Here is a 16,708-nt window from a genome sequence, read left to right on the forward strand (position 1 = left end):
TAACCCCCACAAAGGCAGAACCTGGGGTCTGTTTTCTTCTCCGCTGTGTTCCCATCATAGAAGAGGCCCTCAGGGACCATTTCACGACTAGAGATTGCTAGCGTTACTCTCCTCACCCGGTGTGACATGTGGGGGCACTTGTGAGTTCAGTTATGTTACTGATTTGATAATAATTAGTACCCTCTTTATCACACAGATGGACCACTGGAGGCTCAGCCAAGCCAAGCGACTTACCTAAGGCCATGCAGCTATTAGCTGGTGCAGCTGGGACATGAACACATTTTTTTTTTTTTTGGTCTTACAGTCTGATGTTCTTTTTTCTTGACTTTTATTCAATATTTATGACTACAGATCATAAAGCATTTTGGGGGGGTATAGACTGTGGAGAGCCTCATATGGCATGAACACCATAAAGAAAGACTTCTAATATGGTTCTGTTCCCAAGGGTCTCACATCTTTATTGTGGGACATAAATATACCTCTGATGGGACCCTCAAACATGTCAGGAGGAGATGAATTGCGGCATGACTCCATGACAGAGGAAGCAGCCCCCGGCCCAGAGATCATCTGGTCTCCATCAGAATTGGATGCTACTCTGAATGTGCTGGGTTTCCGCTAAGACATGTCATCCCTACATTTGGCAAAAGAATGATAGCTCGTTCGTCCGAGCTATCTCGGACGATTCTGTGTGCAGGTGCTACGGTCTAAATGTATGGCTAGAACAAAACTATCAAGACTCATTAGTATTATAGACAATGGTGTGTTCAGTGCTTTGACATTCGAATGGGCACATGGATGGATTCGACCCGCTCTTTTGGAGGAATTACGCTTGCGCCTGCAACAGCAGCTTTGTTTATCTGCTATTTAAAGTGAAGATCTAAAGATCCATAACAGATGCCATTCTGGCTTCAGTGTCACTGAGAAGTGCCCCAAATAAGGTACAACCAACAGGTAGGAGTGTCAGGTGACTTACGCGAACTTTCTTGGAAGAGGTGTCAATGCTGTTTGCGTTACTGATGCCCTTAATTTTGCAAAGGATGATGGTGAGATCTTGATTTCTCGTAATATTTTCAAAACTGCAATTTAATTGCTCATTTTCCCCGTGGAAGAGGGTGATTTCAATGTCTGTCTTGGAGATGTTGAACTCATCGTTTTCTTTCTGTGAAGAACAAAGAGGAGATGAAGTAATGAGGGCGCCGGAGGGAACCCACAGACACAAGCACACCTTGCCCATCAAGGCGGGGGGCGTGTCCCACCCGAAGGAAGTGAGAAACATACTTGAATTTTCACTTCCAGTTCTGTGTCCCCCTCGGGTTCGACCCGACACCCTGTGAACCTGGGGTCCTCAAGATACTGCAGGCTTCCGCAGTCCAAGTAGGTCTCCTGGACTCTCAGCTTCACAGTGACGTTTGTACGCGCTTTTGAACTCTTTAAACTGGGGGCTAAAAACCTGCAGGAATTCGCCATACAATATTCAGAGACCTGAGGGAGGAGAAAAGAGCATTTTTAAGAACTTCATTACCGAGCCCCAGCCCTGCGATGGAGGAGCGAGGTAACCCGGACAACTGAACTTCTCGGTGCTCCCAATTTCTCATCTGTAAAATGGGGAGAGTGATACTACCCTCCCCTCACAGGGCTGAATGAACCCGAAATCAAATTAAATGCAATGAGGGCTCATTCAACTAAATGGGGGCTAATTTACATGGGATTACATGTGCAGAAATGCTTGGAATCATGCCGGGCACCCAGTCAGCACTCAAGGAACCCTACTTGCTATCACTGCGAACACACTTAGCGGTAATGGGGGCAGCCAGAGGTCATGCAACGGAGAAGGGATGTGCAGAGAGAAGAGCCTAGCGTAAGAGGGACACGCGGCACCAAAGACTTTGCAGGGTCTGTGTGTCCTGGAGCCCTCGAGGTGGGTTGGGAAATGCGGGCAGGGAGGGGAGCACCCCCCAGGGAGGCCGCAGGGAACTGCACACCACCGCCGGATGCATCCGTCCTTGTCGGGGAACGTCCCCTGGCGCTTAGCGGAAGTCACTGACCCCAAGTGAGGAAAAGGTTTTGCAGGCCTAACAGGAAATCAGGGAAGCAAAAGCAAAAGAGACAATGTGGGCCCCCAGGAAAACGTGGAGCATGAAGGCTGGAAAGAATACAGAAAGTGTGGCCTGCTTCACAGCTTTATTTATTAAAAAAAAAAAACAAAAACATAAATACTGTCATTTTTAGGGGTGCAGAGAGATGGACACAGAAAGCCTCTGGAAAAGAAGAGGTTGACAAAGGTCTTAAAGAAGAACAATAAGGGGCGCCTGGCTGGCTCAGTCTGTGGAGTGTGCAACTCTTGACCATGGGGCTGGGAGTTCGAGCCCCACGTTTGGTATGGCTTGCTTAAAGATAAATCTCAAAAAATAAATAAATAAATAAATAAATAAATAAATAAATAAATAAATAGCAATAAAACTTGTGAAAAAAAAATTTGTCAGGTGGGAGTTTACCTGTTTTTTACTTTCTAATATTGGTGGTAAAAAGAGAGGGTAGGGGAGCACCTGGGTGCCTCAGTTGGTTAAGTGTCTGACTTGATTTCAGCTCGGGTCATGATCTTGGGGTTGTGGGACTGAACCCCACATCAGGCTCCGTATTCAGCATGGGATCTGCTTGGGATTCTCTCTCTCCCTTTCTCTCTGCCCTGCACCCCCATATGCTCTCTTTCTCTAAAATAAAATAAATAAATAAATCTTAAAAAAAAAAAAAGAAAGAAAGAAAAAGAAAAGAGAGAGTAGGAAGAGGCCATAGGTGGGAAGATCTGATGCAAGGGGCTGAGATAAACAAAACCTCCTTCCCCCTTAACACCTGTCCAGCCCTGGATCTCTCGTTCACATTTCTGGCGATATGAAGAACCAAAAAACAGTGTGTGTTCACATTGTGGAGACGTGGCCTAGAATCAGATACAAGGTGAGGCCTGGAACTGGCGCTGGGTGTGTCAGGAGGCGGATGTGTGTATGACGAGGCTGTAAGGGTGACTCAGGAAGGCTGTCTGTGCCTAGGCCCAAACCCACACTGGTCCCAAGCACGGCCATGTCTGTGGCCACAGGCAGACCAGCCAGCTTTGGCAGGAAGTGGTCAGGTGGGGCCCGGAGAGGCTGTACCTTCACATCTCTTGTTGAGGAAGGAGAGAAAGGGGAAGAGAGAATGGGGAGAGAATTCGAGAAGAGGGTAGGAGTGTACTTGGAGGCCCCAACCTGTATCTGAAATGCATCATTTTGTGTGACGAGGCCCTCCCGTGACTCCTGTGGGTGTTAGCAAGTGGACAAGGGCTGGGGACCAGACCCTTGTGTGGGGACATGCAAGGTAAGAGGAGGCCAGGTGAGAAGGAAAGGGACCAAGCCAGACAATGGCAGGAGCAGGAGGAATATATGACAAGATTTCTGGGACTCGGGCAGGTCACTTGGCCTCCACACCACAGCTCTGTGGGCACGATGGGAACTTCACCACTGACTGCACAGAACTGCTATTCTTCTGGACATCTCACCTTTGCCCCTCACAAGGCATTTTCACATGTATTCCTAAACGCTGTCTCATTAAAGTGCCTCCCTAAAAAGCCCAGCTGGCGGAAATGGGAGGCCTTGTCATACCAACCTCATTCCTCTCTCCTCTGCACCACAATTGGAAATATTCCACTGCAAGGAGAAGGTCTTATTATTTCCATTATAGCCCAGATGGTGTATATCCCCCAACAGGTAAAAGCTTGTAATATCACAAAGGCACAGAAATAAAAGATATTCCCCAAGAGATGTTCGTGTGATGAAAACAACATCATCCTTGAAAATTACTATTATTACAAGGTAGCTGAAGACTTACATTTATGTTTCCTTTTAACTCATGTGAAACGATTAAGTTGTCAATTACGTCAAAATTTCTGCCCACGATAGTTATATTTTGACCACCACTGCAAAGAGAAAAAGCAACAACAGGAGTTTCATAGTAAACATACAGGCATTTTGCATTTATGAACAAAGCTATCACCTTATTCACACTTAAACTCAGTTATGTTTGAGAGCCAAGTAATACATTTTAATTTCCAATGCAGGACAATTCTAGAAGTCTTTTAATGATGCTGGCCACAAATGTATAGTTTTTAAGATACATAAATATAAAAATTCAGATCAGATCCTGTTTTAATTCTAGGAAAATGCCCAAGTTCTTTTACAGAATTTGGAGCTTTGCTGTGTCATGTTGCCACATATAATCAGATCATCGGCTATACCCTGAAAAGGTTTCACTAAACAGAATTTTGTTTGATTGCTGTTTAATCTATATTAAGATACTTCAATCTAACAATTTTCAAAATCAAACTCCCAACCTACCAATTATACTTTATTTAGGGAGATAGGGAACATTTTGGACAAGGTAAAATTATAAATGACATTAAAACTATAAATTCCCATTTGGTAGGCCATATAAATAACAGCTACGTTCTCTCTCTCCAAAACCAAGCCAAATGATTTCACATATTCTCACCACATAATCGCATATAAGCAAAGTGGTCATTAGATGTGAAATAAACAGCTGTCCACAGCTCTGGCTGCCCTCGACCCCCCCCCAACCCCCTGCCCCGTTCATGTAGGTCATTCCAGGGGACAGGAGCCTGGGAATGTCCGCTCTGTGCGCCAGCTGGGCCCAGCCAGGATGACAAGACCTCGAGGTGAGCATGAGGCGGCCAATTTGTGTAGGACAGAAGGAAGACATTAGGCCCCGAACCAGTCACAAGGGGGAAGGGTCAAGCTGGCCTCCTGCCAGCCTGTCACCATTACTAGAAAGCGGAGCCGAGCACGCTCTGCCGACGGCCAGACTGCAGAGCCTCGCCCTTGCCCGGGCATAACTCAGAGTCACGGGCTGAGAATAGCACAGATGACTGGACACTAAGAAGCCTAATCGGATCGGGGCGCCTGGGTGGCTCAGTTGGTTAAGCGACTGCCTTCGGCTCAGGTCATGATCCTGGAGTCCCGGGATCGAGTCCCGCATCGGGCTCCCTGCTCGGCAGGGAGTCTGCTTCTCCCTCTGACCCTCCCCCCTCTTATGTGCTCTCTCTCATTCTCTCTCTCTCAAATAAATAAATAAAATCTTTAAAAAAAAAAAAAGAAGAAGAAGCCTAATCGGATCACTACGCTGTGCACTGGAAACTAATATAATATTGTAGGCCAACTATACTTCAATTAAAAAGATAATAAAGAAGCCTCTTATTTGATGGCAAAACAGAACGCTGGTGGCTCAGAGCACAGCAGCCTGGGCGCCCAAGCAAGTCGTTTGAATGCTCTATGCCTCAGTTTCCTCTCCTGCTAAAGGGGCTACTGCTAGTCCTTCTGTGACCATTAACTGAGTTACTAGATGTAACACACAAGGCATGTGGGGAGTGCCACGTCAATGTTTGCTTTTATTTATAGGAAGGATTTAGACCCCGAGCGGGGAGTGCAGTGCTAGAGGCTTGGTTTAGAAATTTCCGGTTTTCTCATGCCACTGTTAGAGGCAGAACTGGTGAAGTCCCAACCCCCCAGTCCCTTGGAATTTGACTGTATCTGAAGACAGGGTCTTTAAAGCGGTAATTAAGATTAAATGAGGTCATTGGGGTGGGCCCTAATCCAATAATATGACTGGTGCCCTCATAAAAGAGGAGATAAGGACACAGTCACAGAGGGAAGACAACGTGAAGACATAGGGAGGAAACCATTTATCTTCAAGCTAGGAAAAGAAGCCTTGGAAGAGACCAACCCCAACATCTGCCTCTGAACACTGGACTACAAGTGTTTTGCTCCTGTTTTTTCTTTTTTTTTTAAAAAAAACAAAGGTTCATCTACATTTTCATCTAGACAGTACTTTGAAAATCAGCTTCATGCTGTGTTAGGTGAAATCTCTTATTATGAAAATATCTTTAGGGTTATATTCCAAATCCAATGTGAATTTAAATTCAACTAGGCAGACAATTTTTTTTTTTTTAATATACTGGAGTCATCTGGAAGAGTTTATTTTGGAATGTCAATCTCTCTCTGAGGGAGTATCTTTGAAATGTAGATACTGCTTTTCATTTAGATAACTCCCAATATTTCCTCGAATTATTCAAAACAGCTTACTCTAAAGGTTATAAAATGAAAGTTGTAAGAGAGAAGCTTTGTGTCACAGGCAGGGGTGAGATGTTGTATATTTGTATTGGAAACGTAGGCTAAGAGTAGGTACCTCAATGAAACGAACATTTTAAAAGGCAAAAGACTTATACAATCTGACGAGAAACCATAGTATGAACACACATATTAGCTGTGAGCTTCCTGGCAGCCACAGCTCAGAGGAAAGCAGGATATGCTCACAGTGTTCACGGGGACAACTGCTGGTCAGGTATGTGTGTGTTTTCTAGGAATAAATCCTAAGGGGACTTCTGTGAGAGGAATTTACATAGGACTATTATTTCTATATTTATCTGAGTGAAATCCATGATCTTTATGCATATGACCCTTTTCTTTTCTTCTTCTTTTTTTTTTTTTTAAGAGAGGGAGAAAGAGAGAGCAGGATGGGGGGAAGGGGGCAGAGGGAGAGAGAGATCATCTTAAGCAGGCCTCACACCCAGCATGGAGCCCAATGTGGGGCTCAATCTCACAACCCTGAGATCATGACCCCTTTAAACACAAAGACAGAAAAGTATGAATCCAGAAAGCACCTGATCCAGGTGGTGGCAGGGTATATGAGGGAACAGTGTGGCAGAGCAATATACGACAAGGGTCCCACAGATGTACAGTTCCCGCCGTCAAACTGGATACACACATCCTTCATTTCTTTTCGGCTTGATGGTAGAGAGAATTTCATATGGGTGTCATTTAGCACATGGCTAACCTGTATCCTAGAAAAGGGCAGAAAAACAACTCTTAAAGGACCCAGACGCTTAGCATAGTTGGCTTCTGAACATGACTGTGTATGAATTTTACTTGAACTGCAACAGTTCACAAACTATCAGAGTAGTTGGAGGCAACTGCTGGTTCATCAGAGGCCCCTGACCACTGTGGGCATCATCTGGGGCAGGGGTCCTCTTTCTTCTATGCATTTTTATGTTTCTTTTATGTTTTTGCATTTACCTTAGAAATGGGGAAAGGAGAAGTCCTAACAGAAAGTGGAACATGGACTGGGTACTAAGTTGTACTAAGGAATTCCTGTTAATTTTGCTGAGTATGAGAACGGCACTATGCTCATCTGCTGGAGACATATACTGAGATGTGTGTGAGGGAAAGGATACGGCATCTGCAATATGCTTACTCCAGGCACCATCCGTCCCTCCCCTCCAAAAACGAAATGAGACTGGCAAAATGTTGCTAAGTTTTGGAGGTGGAGGATGGGTACAGAGAGGTTTGATGCACTCTTCACTCTTGGGTATGACTGGAAATTTCTGTAATGGAAAGCTTAAAAAAAGAGAAGTTCCAGTTGAGCGGTAGAAGGGTAGAACCCCATCCCAGGCAGAGATAGAAGATCCTGCCATTCGGAGAGCAGAGAGCCCATGACCAGAGTCTATGCCAAGAATCCAGGGGTCTCGGGGTTCAATCAGCATCAGAGCGAAGCTGCCTCCCAAGGAACTCCAGATGAGAAATTAGTTGGGACTATCCTGGGTGCTTCTGACATCCACAGGACCTGCCTTTGACACCCTTCAGGGGACAAAGCAAAGCCTTCTACATTATTCCCTCTGTAACCTGCGCTTCCTCTGTACATCACATCTACAATGAGCCTCTAAAGCAAAAAATCATTAAGGCTGGGTTGTGCTGAATAATGCTCAGTATGTTACGTGTGAATCTACTGTTACTAAAGGATATGTGCATGATTATTAACGTTAACGCACATACCCTTTACGTAGTAATAATAAATCCTAACAATAAGGTAAGTTCAGAAATCATCTGAGTCAGTGTGTAGTCACACTACCTAGGATTTACATTCTAAACTTTATATTCAGAGCCACGCTCTAGGAAATTCATCGTAAAATGGCTGATCATTAAAATCTAGGCTTGTTTATAAATTTTGGAAGGAGAGAGGGGGAAATGTGGGTCGTTCTGCTATTATTCTTGTATTTTTCCCTTCAGAATAATAAGGCATTTGAAGAATACCTTATGAAAAGAGTTTGGGATTATGGCATGAACTCAGATATAGGATTAACTGGGTATTATGTTTACTTCTCGTGAACTTGGGTTCACCACTCTGATGTGGTTACTGAAATGCTACATGCAGAAAGGCCTCTGAGTCATTTAATTTAATAACTGCAGTATCTTGAGACACATTCAGAATTGAAATGAGAGCATAGAGAGTCCAAAATAGGGTAATGCTCTGAACACCAACTTATTTTCCGGTGAAGGTGATTGCCTTTCAGTGAACACACAGGTGTCGAACTTCACAGATTTTGCTACACATAATGAAAGATTTTCACAATAAGGTATTTAGCCAGGACCAACGGCACAAAAATGCCCATGCTGCAAAGATATAGCTGCTGATGTGTGCTGGATAATTCTGGTAAATAGCAGAGCCACCCATGAACAGCTTTCTCCATCAAGATGACAGGCATCCCAGATTTACTGTGAGGAGGGGGAAGAGGACGGCAGTTATATGCAGCAAATGAATTAAAACAGAAAATTCAGTAAATAAGTGTGGCCGATTAAAATGCTGTACAAATCTGTTGTAGTAGTTAACAACCAAAACACCACGCTTCAGCACATTGTCTCCAATGCATTTCCATGATGAGAACGAGCTCAGTGTTACATTTCATATAGACCGTGATGCCTTTTACTTCAAATTAACCCAAACTTATAAAAGCTAACAAGCAGAAAACTCAAATTGTCTATTGTGTTATTATTATGACATCTCTCTTGGGGGTAACATTTGCACAAGGATGTCAGGGAGACACTGAAAAATTATTTTCTCTCCAAGTTTCATTGAAAGGATGAGTTAGGGGGAAAGAAGTGATAGAAATAATGATATTCAAATGGTACACTGACCAGATATCTGTGTTGGGGTGTTTGGTCTTTTTTTCTTTAACTACTAATACATGCTCCATTTAGTTTATTTAGCCTGACACCAATCCAATGAAGAGAAGGCTACAAAGAATAAAACAGATCAGGAAATTTCTTTTTCCAATCTTGAGTGATACTTTGGAAGAGCTGTCCTATCTTACCATCAAAGTCCTAAGTATGCAACTATTTTTCTAAGGGGATCATCTTCAAGATGATGTTTGCTACTCAAAATACTTGATTTTGTTAATGGATATAAATCAAGACCTCAAATAGGCAACACCCTGAGGTTTTGGGTGGTAAGAGGGAACAGATTCTCTCACAATTAACTTCAAATGTGGTGTTTAAAATATTCTGCTTCTTGAAATTATGTCTTATCAAATATGCAGACCGATGGCCCACTTTGGCCCATGGCAATACTTTGAAAAGATTATAGTCACAATGATATGCCTCTGGCATAAGTTTGAGCTTTTTACTATATTATCAAGGATAAATTACTATTATGTCAACTTACACATCCTTCTCGCAAGTACTGGTTCCTTTCAGGATCATCGTAATGTTGGATGCCTGGGTAAAGTTTGCCCCCGTGACGATCACGTTACTTTTCCCTAAAGTCGATATCTTCTGTGGCTCAATGGACTTAATGTAAAAGACCTGTTGGAAATAAAGATTCACATACAAGATCAAAGCTAAGAAATGGCATTGTTCCAAAAAATCTGTTTATGCGCTGCCGTTCGAAGAAATCACTGGGAAATTACAACATTTTGCAAACACAAGCAGACAGTGTTTAATGAAATCAATGAATTCAAGGAAGAGTGCTGAAGATTCATGTCTCTCAACATGCGACACCGTGAGGTCAAACCAATTAGTCTTCATCTCACAAGACAGTTGAAAATACAGTTGAAGAGTCTGACATTCTGTCTGAAGAGTGAGATCTCACAGAGTCTCGAAAATACTCACTACCTTACAGCCTCTGGAGGCTCACCGTACAACAACATGAAGGGAAGGACAAGGAGTCTGCTGGCGCTAGGCCCACAAGCATCATCAGTAAGCTGGAATAAACATCATTCTGGATAAATTTAATTCCCTAGAAAGTAGTGCCTATTTTTTTGTCTGTCTCAGTTGGGCTATTCGTTTTTTTTTGTGTTTTTTTTTTTTAAAGATTTTATTTATTTGACAGAGAGAGACACACAGTGAGAGAGGGAACACAAGCAGGGGGAGAGGGAGAGGGAGAAGCAGGCTTCCCGCAGAGCAGGGAGCCCGATGCGGGACTCGATCTAAGGACCTCGGAATCATGACCTGAGCGGAACGCAGATGCTTAATGACTGAGCCACCCAGGCACCCCGCAGTTGGGCTATTTGAATCAAGGAGTATACTGCAGGGAAAAACTTCAAGAAATCAACCCAGTCAGCCACCTAATACCCAGTAGTCAGATGCCAAACCACTGTGGTCAACTGTTTCTTCTCCAGTGGTACCCATTCATGTAGGCTTATGCACCTTACTTCTCTGTTTGCAATGTCTAATCAAAATCTCCTTAAAAGTCTGACTCTTGGTTTTGGCTCAGGTCATGATCTCAGGGTCGTGGGATCGAGCCCCACGTCGGGCTCTGCACTCAGCATAGAGTCTGCTTGGGATTCTCTCTTTCTACCAACCCCTTCCCCCCCGCCCCGCCACTCATGCTTTCCTTCTCTCTCTCTTTCTCAAATAAATAAATAAAATCTAAAAACAAATCAAGTATTCCACACAGCTAAAAAAAAAAAAAAAAATTACAAATTCTCCTTAAAAGAAAAAGGCCTTTATTTGATGGCAAGAATCACTTTCCCTTTCAAAGATGAGACAATCCTGATTTCTTTCAGTTTTCTTCTACAGATGTTACCGTCTATCGTTTTGATCATTTTGTTGTTCTTCTGTAGACCATTTCCAGCATGTCTGTATTCTTCTACAATATGGTGACCAAAACAGGACAGAAAACTCTGCTTCTGGCCGATATAAAGTACAGCAGATCTTTAGCATGAGAGCATTTCATACTCACACTCTTGACATTTGGAAACAACCTCCAGGGCCAGAGACACAAAACCAGGTGAAATCGGGCTACGCCATAGATGCCAAATGTATCCGCGTGGAGGATCAAGTCTAGGCAGAAGCCTCTGACAGCCCTGGGAGGGCATCAGTCATGCCCAACCCCAGCCTACACCTGCTTCCTGAAGCAGCCTACTATTCTCCGCTCCGTTGTATGTGGGATGCAACGATGGACTTTCGGGGCTGTTCGGGCTGACCCGCCCGCTGAGAGGGAGGTCTGATTCCGCTCCTCGGCAAACACGGGTGCTGTACGGTGGAGCGGCCGCCGTCGCCCGTCAGCACTACGGACTGGTTCTGCCGACGGAGGTGAATCCCTCGTTCGTGTCATCACAGCAATGATGTAACGTGACAGAGAGTGGATTTCAGGGGCAGAATTTCTTTAATCACTCAGTAGAGGACTTTCGCCCCATATTTATAGAATCATGAAGGGTCTGAAAGGGTCACTTTGATTATTCTGTTATACTTGACTGCATTTTATGGGGGGAATTATCTGCAAGAGTGGTACTTGGAATGGGGGGGTCAGCGAAGACTGCCAGGTAAATCCCTTGCAGATGTCAAGTGTGTGCCAGACAGCTGAAGGCTTGCTCTTCGCCCTGACTCGGTGACAGCTAAGTGAACACGTGTTTACTGAGCATGTACGGGGTCCCCGGAAGAGCCCCACGTGTGTGGGGGACACATGATCTATGCACGCGCCAGAGCAGGAACTGGCCACCTAGTGGCTTTGCCTGTACCAAGCCAAATCCAGGCCACCGCTTGCGTTGTATGGCCCGTGAAGGAAACGTCAAAAAAGTAACAACATTCCATGACATGCGAAAATACATGAAATCCCGATCCTGGCGTCCACAAATGGAGAGTTTCTGGCCCGCAGGACACCCATTCGTGGACGTGTTGCCAGTGGCTGCTAACACCACAGCAGGGCGGAGCCGCGGGGCTCCCGAAGCCCAGCCCATTCTCCGTCTGGCTCTTTGTCGGAAAAATGGGCCAACCCCTGCGCAGTAGAAGGCCTCTGCCTCCTTAGGGCGGAAAGAGAGCCTGCGGTTTTGTTTTATGTAAATCCCAGCAAAGACTCCCATTTACACCCAAGTCCACTGTGATCCCCATGGTTCTTTCTGGGCAGCCCTTCTGGATTCCTGTACTTAGACTGTAATATCTGTTCCAGAAAGACTCTCGCACACCCCAAGTAAGTGCTACTTCTCTACTCTTGGGAGAGGATAAAAAGAACCTTATAACTAATGTAAAAAAAAAAAATTTTTTTTAAGGGGGTTATATTTTGCTTCTTAAACGGTTCTATAAACACCATCAGTGGACCCACCACGTTGCCTTATTAACTTTTTATTTCTCCTGAGCAGAGACAGCCCTGCTACTTCAAGAGGATTTTATTTTTAAACCTTATTGTTTAGAGAAGTATCCATCGACTGTCTAGGATGAAATCCAGCCCTGGTCTATCTCCTGAATGCAGATGCTTCTAGTCTGTTTGCAAAGAGGGTCAAATTAGTTGCCCTTTGTTTGCTTGGAGAACTTCTCTTAATGTTAGTGAGTTAAAGAGCTAGCAAGAGGACCTCATCAAATATACCGTGCAGGTATACAAGAAAAAAAAAAAAGAGGGAGAGGGTAGCTATATGGCTGTACCATATGGCTGCAACAATTCTTAGAACTATAACATTTTCTATTTTTACTGATAAAGGTTTTTAAAAATCCCGTACAGACAGAAGGCAAAGAATGACCTCCCGACAAATGTTTCACACACTTATTTTAGATCTATTTTTATATTTTAATCAAGAGTTAATCTCACAGCCTGGTATGAAGTAGTGGGCTCCCTGAGCTGACACACAGAAGGGGTTAATTTAAAAACAGAATCTAGGGACGCCTGGGTGGCTCAGTCAGTTAAGCGGCTGCCTTCGGCCTGGGTCATGATCCCAGGGTCCTGGGATCGAGTCCCACATCAGGCTCCTTGCTCAGCAGGGAGCCTGCTTCTCCCTCTCTCTCCTTCTGTTTGTGCTCCCTCTGTCAAATAAATAGAAATCTTTAAAAAAAAAATAAATAAAAATAAATAAATAAAAACAGAATCTACTTTGATACAAAGAGATGCCTTCTTCCAGCCATACAGTAGGATTGCACCCTCATCTTAGGTCCAAGGATTTCCATGCGCCAAATACCACTGCTGGTAACCTTCACAACCTGTGTTGTTCAGCAATTAACCTCAGAATAGTCCACTTCTTGCCAGTTACGTTTTAAAGACATAAGAGTTCTTTTTAAATGGCTGCCCAATGTTAAATTATTTAATAAAACACTATGAATTCTGGTCGCTTACCAGTTTAAATTACTCCCTATTTTGTGTATGAAAGCACATTAGAAACTGGTTAATTAGGTGATTACAGAACACCCACTTATTTTTATTTTCTTAAAACAAAGTCACCGTAAGATATTGGAAACAGCACAGCCACTAAGAAATAGCTCTCTCTGAAAAGGTCTAAAAGGATCACTTCTGACAGTAAGAGTACTTTTTGTGAAGTCTGACGTCAACACAATTCAAATTACCATGACATTAAAAGAGAAAATACTGCTATGATTGAAAAGAATATTGGAAAGAGGTGCATTAGGAAGGCTCCATTTATTAAGACCAAATTGTACTCTATTAATCTGTTTAAAAAAAAAAATCTGAATATAGCAGAGCTCTCGGTAGGCCTGGACCTGAATCAACGCTCAGTAAAACGTCTCTCAGAGTTTCACTGGTGAAATTAGTTCAAACAGAACTGGATAAAAAGTCACATGAATTCAAAACCAGCTGGAAATCTGAAACCAAAGGACATTAGAGAGATGAAAGGTAGCACAACTAATTAAAGGAAAGTGTCCTGTAGGGCCCTACAGGAGTGAATATTTGGTTCAGAATTATTTAACATCTTTATTAATGACTCAGAAGGACAGAAGTAATGTATTCATGAAATGTAGAAATCGAAAAAAGCGGTGACCAGCAGCGGAAATGGGAAAGCATAAAAGGAGGTGAGATATTGAAAGAAAATACAATCCTGCCGAAGAAAAATAAGAGCACTAGATAGAACAGCATGGTCATGCATCTGATGCTCAGCCCCCAGGTGAATGTTCTCTCATGGGGGCCCCGATACAGACCCCAGGAAACTTGGGATATAACCTCCAATCTCCGGTGGGTCCCAGGACGTACCAAGAGTCAGAGTGGCAACTGAGACAACCAGAAGATGACAGACCAAGGTCCTGTGCTAAGAGACCAAGGCTCACTTCTCTGACCCAGGGACTCTAAGGGGAGGCTGACCTGGCCCCAGGCGGGGCTGCCAAGGCCACTCCACAAAGTTGTTACTCTTGGCCACTGAACTTTCCGAGTGTGGCAACTCAGAACTGGCCTGGGTGACTGGGACTCCATGACCAGGGCGGGTGGCTCCACCCCGGCAGAGACCCTTGACTGTAAATTAGACCCAGCCACTCCAAATCCGCCCCTCGGCTGAGTTTTGACTTCAGCACGAAGCTCTTGCTGCTCCACTCTCCTCCAGGCCTCAGTTTCCCATCTTGGGCCTCTTTTGCTCTCCCCGTCTTGGAGAAGATGCTAGTCTTGCCTGGGTCTGCATCCTCCACTCTCACCACGCCCACCCTCCCCTCTCTGGAGGCTCTGAGGCTACTAAAGCACCTGCCCCGGCTGTAGGTCTTCGGCCCACCCACGTTTGTCCACACATGGGACAGGCCGTGCCAGTCTAATGCCACGAGAAGCCAGTATTAGTTTTCTCCCTTCTAGACTGACTCGTATCAGCAACTCTACATCATTTAATACTGGCTTATATTCACTGAGGTCATACAGTGTAGAGCAGTGGTTAAAACTGTGGGCTCTGGCGTCAGACTGCCTAGGTTCAAAGCCCTTGCTTATCATTTACAACCTACCTGTCCTCTGCAAGCCAACATCTCTTTGCCTATAAAATGGGGAAAATAGGTCCACTGTGAGGCTTCCATAGAGATACTCTGAGCTCAGGACATAGCACAGGCTCAGCAACTAAGGGTCACCATGATTCAGTTTAGTACATTCTGGCATTCCTTCTTTTTTTTTTTTTTTAAGATTTTATTTATTTATTTATTTATTTGAGAGAGAGAGAGAGAAACAGCATGAGAGGGGAGAGGGTCAGAGGGAGAAGCAGGCTCCCCGCCGAGCCGGGAGCCCGATGTGGGACTCGATCTTGGGACTCTGGGATCATGACCTGAGCCGAAGGCAGTCGCTTAACCGACTGAGCCACCCAGGCGCCCTCTGGCATTCCTTCTTACGTCTTCTGTTGTACACACTCGACTGCTTCACGAAAATGAGTTTTACTTCCTCCAAAATATTGTAAGTGCCACAGTGTAAGCTCATGAGGGCACACACTTCGCCCACCTGTCTAGCACATAGTAAGTGCTCAATAAACACATTTTGAATGAACGGATAAATGAATGGTTGCCAGTGCATTCCATGGCACCGAGCCCACTGCTAGGGCCACAGAAGCCACTCAACAAGGTAGATCTTCAACTTAATTTCACTGTTAAAAGCACAGTCTCCAAAGGAGTCGACTTGGATAGCCTGTGAGAAATTAGGATGCACATTCAGCAGTGGTGGAGGACGAGAAGAGGGGGTGTGAGGAAGACAAAGAAAGAACACTGTGAATGTAGGTCCCTCGAGAGCAGGAGACACGGCTTTGTAGGGTGTATTTCCACCCCACCAAGATAAGCAGACGGCGAAGAATAACAAATACGAGAACAACATCATATCAGAGATCTGCACAACCTTTCTGTGCGAACAGGAGAGGGAGAGTGGCCAGTTCTCTCAGCAGGTGGAAGACTGTTAAGAAAAGGAAGAGAGGTGAGTGCAGGGCCACAGGGCCAACCATCTGAGAGAAACTGGCCTCTACAGCTGAAAATACTTCTCACCCAAAGGGCAAACATCGGGTTTTGAGTTCATTTCCCTGTTTTGGTCGTGCCTTTCCTTAATGCAGCCCCCTCCCCGATAAACGACAACACATATTTGTAGCTGGGATAAAGGGATTGGGGATAGGGGCATGAAACAGCATGAGGGCAACCCGCCCAACCCAAGACACCAGAAACTCTGTCTCCTAAGTGCCACCTCCTTAGATGAGCAAATTCGCACCTTAAAAGGTAAATGTCTTGAGTAGCATTCTGTGGCTGCTGAAGAACAAACCCCAAGCTCCTCGGCCTGGTGTGTAAGGCCCCCCAGATGCCGGCTACGGGGTCATGTCAGCCCTGTGCCCCAGGATTTCCTGTACCCTTCTGCTCCAGCCAGACTGAATTACTTGGGTCTCCTGGACCTCAGGTATGGATGACCTGGAATTTTCTGGCGACCCACTATCTTTTGCTAATACTAGCCCCTCTGCTCAGAATACCCACTCCTCTGTCTCCATGAGTCTCATCCCTCAACTGTTGGCTGAAATGCCATCTCTGTCTATCAATCCATCCATCCATCAAAACCTAAACCAACTACACTGATTAAGTGTTTTTAGCTGCCAGGCACTGGGCTTAAATAAACAGGAATGACTAAGCCGAGGCTGCGGGAATAGCCAGGCTCTCTGAGATTGTGTACTTTCTGGTACCTCTCCTATGTTAAT

The 16,708-nt window shown here is 44.6% G+C and overlaps 1 protein-coding gene across 2 annotated transcripts in view; it reads right to left on the reverse strand.

The window, feature by feature from the left end:
- Nucleotides 1–16,708, reverse strand: part of PLXNC1 (plexin C1) — a 144,452-nt gene that overhangs the window by 54,980 nt on the left and 72,764 nt on the right. For both annotated transcript variants that reach the window (XM_045872846.3, XM_045872845.3), the window contains exons 10-14: nt 9,538–9,677; nt 6,704–6,883; nt 3,859–3,946; nt 1,279–1,482; nt 974–1,159 (exon numbers count right to left, since the gene is read on the reverse strand). In XM_045872846.3, the coding sequence (XP_045728802.1) occupies nt 974–1,159; nt 1,279–1,482; nt 3,859–3,946; nt 6,704–6,883; nt 9,538–9,677 (798 nt within the window). The remainder of the gene's footprint in view (nt 1–973; nt 1,160–1,278; nt 1,483–3,858; nt 3,947–6,703; nt 6,884–9,537; nt 9,678–16,708) is intronic.

The sequence above is a fragment of the Mirounga angustirostris genome, unplaced genomic scaffold (genome assembly GCF_029215605.1).
Source record: "Mirounga angustirostris isolate CCGP_5_RB_7025 unplaced genomic scaffold, mMirAng1.0.hap1 SCAF_5, whole genome shotgun sequence".
Classification (NCBI taxonomy): domain Eukaryota; kingdom Metazoa; phylum Chordata; class Mammalia; order Carnivora; family Phocidae; genus Mirounga; species Mirounga angustirostris.